We start from the raw sequence: 10,909 nt of genomic DNA, 5'->3' as shown, positions 1-10,909 counted from the left end.
TCTCTGATACATAACTGTATTTACATTGTTAGCTGCAAATATGGCAAGGTTCAGTATTAGAAGTTGAAAATACTGTATGCCTGGTAGATTGTTGGTATTTGCATCTCTTAATGATAACCTTGATGTAATGCTATTTTTAACAGATCCAGACTGAATCACAAATGAGGGTATGGGTTCATACATGTACTGTCAAGTCATATTTACAACAAGCAATCACTGTATGCTCCACAATCTCACACCATTCTGCAAAACTGTTTTCAATTTTCTGTCAAGTGTAATCTAATCTAATCTAGATTCATATCAGAAATTAAATTGACAACGGATAAAGTAAATAATAAATAAACAAACCTATATGTTCATGGTGTGTGCCGGCTTCATCACAAGATTCCCCTGTAAAACATAGCTATGGCTTATTAGCTCATTAGCTAGTGAAAAGGCTTTCAAAATGTTCAAGATATTTTGAGATTATATCATTCTCAGACCTTATTTCCAACACCGATAAATTTGGCTAGTATGTGATTGGACATGTAAATGATACATGAAATGAATTTGCTATCTTATGTAAGGACTGTAATGATAATGACACATAATGAATTTACTGAGGTCTATGCATGACTCCATGAATATCAACTGAGTATTGTCTTTGTATATTTGCATGGCTATATATGTCAGCTTTACATCTTCATCAAACTTTTACTGAATTCTAGGCTGCAACTTGTGATGTTATTACAGCTATCAGACATAGCTGCTTGGGTTTCTCTCAAGTCTATTTTAAATTTCATGGATGTCCCTCTCTATATCTCTCAATCTAGTGAAAATGTCTTGATTACATCAGCCAGTCTTGAAGGACGATATCCTACCTTGAGTACGCAGTTTGATCATTCCATATTGAAATTAAATTTCAGTACACCTGTCACACACTTTCTATTTATCTTGTTTTACATTTAAAGCATTTTTGTTACTACTGTAGTTTTTCTCAATTTATGGTGTTCATAATACTGTATTGATGCTTGTTGATATATACAATTAGAATAGACTTATCAAATTGTGCACATTTACAGTAACTAGGAGAGATTTTTTAACATCTGTATAATACATTACATTTTTGAAAATAACTGAAAACTAGAAAATGGATGTCTGGCAGCCATGTTGGATTATACAGGCATAGACAGAGTCATGTCTGTGATTACAGCAAAATGTATTGTGTACTGAGTTTGATCTGTCTGCTGTTTTACATGTAAAAACCTGTGACAAAATGGCTGCCTGATAGCACAGTGGATAAAACTGGCACAGTTGACTTATTAATAAAAACAACATACAAGTACATCAGTACTGCTACACTCAACTTAATTATGCATCAAACAACTTTGGTTTCAGCATGAATGTTGATGCATGCAAAGATGGACAATTAACTACCCTGGATTTCATCTTGTGGGACTACAAGATGCTGGTACTTTGCCTTTGAAGTGAATCAAATGAAAAATATCACACAGGTGTATTGTCCAGAAATGGCCTAATAGCTGTGTGTTTCAAGATGTGCAGGCGTTTTGCAGCTCACTGAGATTGAAATACATCCATTTGAATTTGCATGAGGTTTGGAATGATCCTGGTACCAAGTGAAATATCTTATTACATCATAGGTGAAAGGTCAAACTATGTAGATATGGAATGTATAACAAGACACATCATTTATGCACTGGCAGCAATAAAGCCAAGTCACCAATCTTTCTACCAGGACAATAGCAGTAACTTTTCATAATATTTCTATTTTTGTTATAAAAAACAAATGCTTCTTGGCCATTTATATTGACAAGTTATATACAAAGTATTTCAAAATAATTTTGGGAGTAGAAAGAGAAATTGGAAACAGAACAAAATATTGGAAAATTTATGAAAAGTTAATGCTGGTGAAGTTTTACATTGCACAGACAAAAATATGTAACACAAAGATATGAAAAGACAATGGATTGGTAATTTCAAGGTAGACAAACTCTTCAACAGTGACACATAATACTACAGTGAAGGCCCACTGATGTATGGCCAATGTAATGCCTTCATTAAATTGCCATAGGACATGGCAGCAGATTTTGGTTTGTTTGAAATTGGATTAAGTGTTGTCTATCAGGATAATTAGGGCACATGTTGCAATAGAAATGTTCTTGAAAAATCATTATTGGTGGATATTTTCCATATTACAATTCATTTTGAAGAGAAATTTTGTATCTAAAAATTGGTACAATTTGATGAGAAAAAGTATATGCAGTTAATTCATTCCTTTTAAATCATTCTGAAAATAAAATCCATCTGAGTTTAGCAGAGTGTGGGCTTCCAATAATGGTTTCTCTACTTTTTTGTGCAACAGTGAGTTTACTGTTGCTGTACAGAAATTCAATTTTGAATGGAACTGAAGACATAGCATTGGTAATGGCCAGGCCTTTATTACAATGGAAGTTCTCTAAGTGTTACGAGTGATTCTTTATATCATACACTTATATTAATGAACATATCAAAACTGATGCTATAACAGTAACTACTTTCAGAATATTTACAGTATAATATGAGTAAATTATTTTCTATAGTAATATTTTGTGATTAGTTGTTGACTAAGCACTTCTCATACACAAACTGCTAAAACAATGACACATGAACTATAACATCTTCCAGTAACATAGTGAAATTGTTTCGGTTGTTGACATGACCACTAAGCAACATGTTCAAGTCAAATGTAAGCTGTGATATGTACACTTAAATACTATTGACTAAAGTGGTAAACTAAATAAAATACATGAGATGGTTATAAATGATATTAACGTACTATAAGAAACTAGATGAATCCCACACAGTGAAAACACAAAGCTAATTGGCAATATTGTAACTGCACAATATCCACACAACAATGAAAGCTAATATGTATGTACTTTATTTCATTGTTGAAGTTGGCTTACCTATAAAAAGTTGGCTATCTACATTTGGATATTTCTCCATCAATGGTTTGATGATACTTATGGCTGGATCACATTCTTCATGAACACACAGTAATAATTCGTACTGAAATTCAATAAGACAAGTCTTGATGATTTCCTTTTCCCATCTAAACCAAGCTTTGATTCAAAGCTATTGCCTTCAACCAATGGTCTACAGTGATACAAGGAGCACTGCAGATGAGATTTGACTGGTCATAGACACATCTGACTGGGCATAGCTTAAATTCCCAAGACTAAATTGAGCTTAAACAATATCAATAATAAATTGAAAGTGATGCATCTTGTTAATCCAAAGCATAATTGTGAAGCTCTTGGGGAGAATGATAATTTATTCAGTTAGCTGATTAAATCAGCTGGTCAAGTACTGCACACATGGCACATGGCAGTAAAAATAGCAACACAGTGGCCTTAATTTGAGTTCAGAAATTGCCAGGTAGGCCCCTGTATTCAGAGCACACATTTATGTACATATGAACTTTAGCTGACAACATAATGCATAGTCCATCCAGTCTAACATTACCGTATGTTATTGATGCAAATTACATTGCACATCAGTGCCATGGGTTAAAACATATCATTTGCCTGTCTATTATCCACCAGGTTATTGACCTGGCTTTCATAATTGGTAAAATTTAAAACCTATACCAAACAACAACAGATGGAAGAAATGATAGTACATTCTTGATTTTCATTGATATGATTTGTAATTTAGTTTAAGTAATACTGAGTTGAGTCTCATCATACATGTACCTAAGTAATGGTGTACAACAATTGTAGAATGTTTGCATGTCTTATTGATAAGTGATATTTATCAATAAATGATGAAATGCTATTTTTTAGTTACCATGATTTTGGAATTATGCATTGTTCCTCTTTTATAAGTTCTCCACATTAGGTATGCAATGAGTGACAAGAGAGACATGATGTTAATGTAATTGACTGAAATAGGACACATCGTTCATTACCCAAGGCCTTTCATTTGATGTCACTGCACTCGACATAGAAAGTTATCTCAGTGTTGTAACCATCATGCTAAACCAACCACACATATGACACTGGCTGTCAAACAATTATAACCGTGACTTTATCATTGTCAAAAATAATTTGAAGAAAACACTGCTTACCTTAGGATAATCTAGAGTGAAAAAGGTCTCCAAGTTCTCTGCAAAATTTGGGTCAACACCTACCAATGGTTTAAGTATTGAAACCCCTGGAAGTTCTTCTCTAACCAAACCTACTGGTTTTCTGTTGCAATGTATCCGACTATGAAATGAAACACATGAAAAAAGTTAAATTACATCAATACCAATCAATGCCAATTACTTGAGTGAGAAACATTGTGAGATGCACAATCATAAGATACTTGTAAGTAAAAAAATATCATTATACGAAAACTAAAAGAGTCAATTTATTTGCATACATGTGCCCAGTCAATATCAACATTATGATTCTGTCCTCAAAAATTGTTATGCATTCCGAACAGTTCACAATGTTATCAATGTTCATGAATACACATATGATGTTGAAATACAAACTTATTAGACACCGCTAAAAAGATGTGAACTAGACAGGATAATGGCCTTGGATTAGTAATAATAAATTTTGGCATTATTGTATAGATCCGTTTTGTAACCCAATGAGGGAGGTATAAAAATTATGCTAATGTATGCACGGATTATAATCAAGTTTGGGTTTGATAATTGGTTGGTTAGTTCAATTCTCAGTGTGTATCAGTTGATTTTGTTCCATGTTCTTGATACAGCTACATGTACTTGAACTATACTGGGTTTCAAAGCACTACCTATTATCTTAGGCTTCAAAGCATTACCTATTATCTTGCTAGTGGGTACCATGTATTGTACTCTAAATACTGACAACAAACATGAAGAACAACAAAAACATAAGATCACCAAGGCAAGAATCATTTTATTCCACATATCTCAGTATGTGAAACAATGGGAATTAATAAAAACAATATTGAAGATTAAAACTTGTGTTACATTGAAGCAGTCTTCAATTAATCCATATTTGGATCACCCAAATAATGCCAACTCCTTAAGTACACTGAATGTTATCTTATAACTTGTGTCGCAGAACATTTTAACAAAGAAGATATTTTCTGATCTCTATTGGCTACACTAATTAAACAGAAACCATTGCCTGAAGCATGTCATGTCAAGTGAAACTCTACACCAGTTCAATACAAACATAGATTAATTACTATGCTGCTGAAGTACTAATATTGCTCCTATTATCTCCTTTTATCTTCATGTCTCAATGACATTGTGTCATCACTAGTGCACAATGCAGAAAATTATCCTAATGAAAATGTCATTTAGTTTATATCTGTGACAAAAAAGGACAATGGCTTTATTCACTTATCCTAAAACTTTGAGATTGTACATACAGTACATTGTATTTAGGGAAGCCACTTTTTTGTTGATATCAAAAATTGGAAAATATCAGAATAAGTCAGTGCACGGAAAAGAAATACAAGACCAGTAGGACCGCGTTTGTGAAGATTTGTTCATTCCACAAATATCAAAACCATATTGCAAACAATCTCATTAATTAATAATCAATATGTTACATCAATATTTTCAATACTTAAAGATCCATCAGCTGTAACTTTGGTAATTTTTTATTTTGTTTGTTTCTGTGTATCATCTGTAGTTTCTGGTGTGAATCCCTGAACCATGGAGAAATTCCTAATATTTAGCTCATAAATATACCCTATATGAGTATAATCTGCATTGTTATTGTTTAAATTTTGTATTCAGGTCCGGACTAGAATACATTTATCAACAATAACAATGGTCATTTCACATATACAGGCTGTGTTGGCAAGAAGGACACAGGGCACTGGTCATGATGATCGGATTATAGTAAAATTCTGTAGTTGATACATTGAAACAGAATAGTGAAAAATTACTCAAAAGTTACAGCTAATGTCCCTTTAATAACATTTGACCTTAAGTTTAGGGCAAGTACAGATTACTGATATGGATCTTTTTAATGTTTAATAGTTTGCTTTGATGACAATGCAAAGTGCAATGCAATGAACGGAATGTATTGGTCTGCTGGCCAACTTACCTTGACCCCTAATTTAGTAATTATACAATAGTCTTATTTCTTAGAAAAAACGTGCGTTCTGTAAAAGTCAACCGCCTCCCTTCAGTCAGTGTTTGCTGCACAACAAAAACTTCTCTGAGGAAAGTTAAAGCATTATAAAAATGAAAAATATTACAAAGTCTAGACATCATATCATGTTTAATATTCTAACCTTAACATTGTACTCTTCATTGTTGAACTATACGTGGGCTACCATTTCTTCTCAAATGTACGTTTTGAAAATTCAAAATGTCAAATATCAGTTTTTATGAAAGATTATTTAAAATAAATATCGAAGTCCCCTTCAAATATTTACAATTGTGTATGTACATTTATTTGTGGTGAAAACTTTCCGCTCTTAAAACTTTTGATAAAATGTCACAGTTTACATTGGCTTAGTTGATTCTGGCATAGACCCTCCAAATGATTCTAAACGTGAAATGAGGTTATTGAAAAATTATTTCAAATAGGTTTCAATACCACAGGGAAATAAAAATCCTGATAAATACTGCAATATCATAGCAATGTCTTACTTTAATTAATGAACTTCTTTTGAACCATGCTTTTGTAATATTTCCCTGTTGTAATGAAAGAGATCTATCTATGAATATTTCATTTCATTCCATTTACATGATTTATACTGATTATAGGCTAGACAGAATTCATTGCGGCCTAACCTTGTAAACCCGCATGGTATGCAATATATGGGGAACACAAAAGACCGAACTCAATAAAAGGAGTGACCATTTACATACACAATAGCCCTGTACATAATGGTAGGTCTGTGTTGCTGAATGGTGTCAAACCACCTACAGGCACAGCCGTGCCAGTCTCAAAAGAACACAATGGTAAGCTAAAAGTCCTGAAGTTCAGAATCAACTAAAGTCTAAGTAAATGTATGAGAAAAATTCTTCCTAGTTGAAACATTTGATTATTTGACTTAAATCCTTTTCATTTCTATTGCCGTAACCTAACTATCCTACAAAAGATATTATTCTAACTACTATGTAAGTCCTTGTTAAGGTCACGCACAAACAAGCACCCTAGTTGAATTTCTAGGACCAGCTCTGCTTAACAACCAAACACACAATTGTTTGGCTGATAAGGAATACCTGGGAATGATTAAATGTTAGCACCATATACTTGTCAGCATAGTCCAGTTAAAATAAAATACCAGCAGTAACATTTGTCAAACAGAATGGGTTTTCTTTACTGTCTGATTTGAGATGTGCCAGTTTAAGTTTGATCTATGGAGTCTTGCGGAGGTGTTACTGTTAGTAAAACATTTACCTTTATGCACATCTAGACTGGTAAGAGCTACTGAAAATCTATACCAATTCTCATGTACTGAAAGCACCAAATGCCTTTAAAAATGGCTGACATTCATCGAATAGAAGGCAGAAAGAAGGAAGAAATATTAGTTTTTAATTTAAGTCTGCATAATATGCCCGAAGTATTTGAAATTTAAGTGGTCAAGTTGAGTCTGAGTAAGGTATTCTACTATTACCCATCAAGACTGTCCCCTATGCTGCCATACAAGACTGTCCCCTACACTGCCATACAAGACTGTCCCCTACACTGCCATACAAGACTGTCCCCTACACTGCCATACAAGACTGTCCCCTATGCTGCCATACAAGACTGTCCCCTACACTGCCATACAAGACTGTCCCCTATGCTGCCATACAAGACTGTCCCCTATACTGCCATACAAGACTGACCCCTATACTGCCATACAAGACTGTCCCCTATATTGCCATACAAGACTGTCCCCTATATTGCCATACAAGACTGTCCCCTATAGTGCCATACCAATCTGATTAAAACAGATGAGAGTACGGCGACATCTTCTTATGCGTACGCGGTATTCTCTCGCTGTCGCCTCTCACTACAGGCAACAGCGAGAGAATACCACGTACGCATAAGAAGACGTCGCTGTACTCTACATATGATTTTAATCAGATTGACTGCCATACAAGACTGTCCCCTACACTGCCATACACTATCTTATTTCTATTAACACATCAGATTATTCATCTTTGCCAGTCGTTGTTCAATGTTTCAGATCTCCAGAAATCTACTTTTAAAATTCATCTATTCAGAAATGCTCTTTTTTCATAATTTTTTTTTATCCACAATTATTAGAATTATTCTATAACTACTATTCCTCATAGTGACATTATCAACAATTTTGCACATGGTCAAATAAGTATACTACTCATTGCTGGAAGTATTAAGATCATTTTGAAATAAAAGACAAGCAGTTCACTACTGCTACAGATCTGATTCATGACAGACAAATTGATCCAGCACTGTGATCTCAGTGACATGCTGGTCATTCCTCTCATTCATAAAATTAACTGATACAGCTTTTGTAAATATCTAGTTACTGATTGACATATCATGTTATTTACACATAAAATCTCAATGACACGGTGATCATATGTCTCTGCTGATACAGGTGATCATAAGTCTCTGCTGATACTTGTTCACCGTTCACAAATACAGATTAGACAATTCTGACCTGTTCCTTGCCAAAACTATAAAGTCAATTTCTGTTTGAAAATAAGCAGTTTTGAAACCAAGTGTAACACCTCACTTCACTACTTTCTTATTTGGTATATGTGCTGTGTAAAAATTCAGATCTTCATGGCCCTACTTCTACTCTCTTTCTAACATTTGAGTTGTCTTTTGAGTTGTCTTACTGTTTTGCAGATTCCTTTAATTCAACAACCTTAACATTGGATTTTCTGATATTTCATTTGACTCTCAATTTAATGATATATGCTGTATCTGTACAACATGGATTTAGTTATTTTGAATTGATAGTCTTCTAACCATTGGAAGTTAAACCTACAAAGAAGAGAATATATGCTAGAAATATTAAGAGACATATAACCACCGTGTCATTGAGATTTTACGTGTAAATAACATGATATGTCAGAAGTCATATGGTGAGGCTGATTTCTCTATGATCTCTCCTAATACCATGTAATATGTGAATTTGAAAATGGTATACTGCCACTGTCACGCTATCTCAGACTGGTCTGCTTGGATATTTGCCATCTTTAACACCATCTTACAACCAGTAAAAGGTACACCACTGGTCTTACGAGGTCTTGTGTTTGATGAACCCTCAACTTTTTATGATTATGTAGTGTGATAATACCAATTCAAAGTTATCCTGTACAAAATACTGTACAGTATAGTACCCTGGTGTATGGCTACAGTACTTACACAGAGTTATCAAAACTGTCTTCATATAAGGTGTCTGATTAAAGTTGAGATCATGATGGTCAGCAATATGGCCATAAGAGGGCCATGATGGTCAGATGCCATTTAAACTCATGTGATATGTGCCATTATGGACCATTGAGGCATGAAATAATCTTGATTTTTCTGTTTTCCAAATAACTGTTGCTGTTACTATTTTAGCATAACTGTGATGTTCTGGATGGTGACTGAATGTGAAAGATCTTGGAGTGTAGCGGTAGACAAATGCTTTGTAGATCATATCATCTTATAGTGTAAAACTTTAATTTTGTGAAGACCTAGCTTCAATCAGTCAAAAACATCTGAACAAGAACTGAAATTAAAGAGTTTTAGGTAAGAGGCTAGTTCACTGGATGGCATTAACAGAGAGAAACCAAGCATGAAGTAAATGTGTGAGATTATGTCTTGATCAAAGTGGTCATGTAATGGTAATCTGCTGTGCATGTGCCTTTCATTCACATCTCCTGAGCCTCATTACACTACATTGGAATGCAGAAAGAGCTGAGCTTCTTTTACTTGTCTCTAAATATAATTACATGTAATCACGACCAAAACCTCAAAATGGGTCAACTCTATTAAATCACAAGGAATTTCACAAGTCATGTAATGTTAAATAACCTAAAATGAAAAGTTAATTGCAAATAGTAATGGCGTGACCATTGATACAGCATGTACCTATACAATTTTTTGTTAGCTATTATTAAACTTCTTGTCATAACAAAAAATTGAGGCATGGTCTCAAATTATCTCAGTTGAAGATTGACAGGGCATGGAACTACACACACAATGGGCAAATTGGTATCTTAGCTATCCATCAAAGTTAGGTTAAAATTTTGAAAAATTCAATCTTGACTTTTCAGTCATATCAGGGATTGACCACAACAACAAACTATGTTAATCATACACCCTCAACTGCTATATAGTACTGTAACACCTTATTATGAAGATCTCAGCTTTGGAATTGTGTTCAGGTATTGTGACTGAAGTTCACATTCTGTGTAAATCATCACAAGGAAGAGTTATCATCATTGTATACAATTTAACAAAGATATGGAAGGTTTAGGAGTGCCACTGACAGGGCATACAGCTTGGTAAATAACTGACAAATTGGTAAAGAATGAGTGATGTTAGTGCTAACACAGGGGAATTTTGGGTTGATGAAAGCTGTAGAATGTGGATCAGTGACAGTGATAGTGCACAACATTGTTATTGGTAAAAGCAACAACGTTGCCAAAAATAGTGATGGCAAAATCTTTTGCTGTTTAGCTCAGAGCACTGGCACTCGGGTCACTGTATGTATGGCCCTGTGACTGCAATCCAATAGACGGAGTGACTGTGCTTCAACTGTTGTTATTATTATTATTAGACTTTATTTAAACTCGATAAACTGTGTATTTCTGCACAAACATGCTTTGTTAGAACAAACATGGTTCGTAAAGTGGTCTTGAACAAAACATGTTGACTGGTGAAAGTCAAATTGATAATTCAGAAATGAAAAAAAGCAACGTATAGTATACCTCTAGATGTAAAAAAGTCCTTTT

General features: G+C 34.1%; 1 protein-coding gene across 4 annotated transcripts in view; it reads right to left on the bottom strand.

Moving 5' to 3' along the window:
- The window catches only part of LOC139139416 (ceramide glucosyltransferase-like), a 39,034-nt gene that overhangs the window by 26,399 nt on the left and 1,726 nt on the right, over nucleotides 1-10,909 (bottom strand). For 3 of the 4 annotated variants that reach the window (XR_011553803.1, XR_011553804.1, XM_070708323.1), the window contains exons 2-4: nucleotides 4,109-4,247; nucleotides 2,946-3,048; nucleotides 349-390 (exon numbers count right to left, since the gene is read on the bottom strand). Coding sequence is in view for 2 of the 4 variants with exons in the window: in XM_070708323.1 (XP_070564424.1) it covers nucleotides 349-390; nucleotides 2,946-3,048; nucleotides 4,109-4,247 (284 nt within the window). In the remaining 2 variants the exon portion in view is untranslated. The remainder of the gene's footprint in view (nucleotides 1-348; nucleotides 391-2,945; nucleotides 3,049-4,108; nucleotides 4,248-10,909) is intronic. The other variant, XM_070708324.1, reaches the window with a different exon arrangement.

Source organism: Ptychodera flava, chromosome 8 (genome assembly GCF_041260155.1).
Source record: "Ptychodera flava strain L36383 chromosome 8, AS_Pfla_20210202, whole genome shotgun sequence".
NCBI classification, from domain to species: Eukaryota; Metazoa; Hemichordata; class Enteropneusta; family Ptychoderidae; genus Ptychodera; species Ptychodera flava.
Note: the sequence above shows the minus strand (reverse complement) of the source record. Positions and strands in the feature narration are given on the sequence as shown.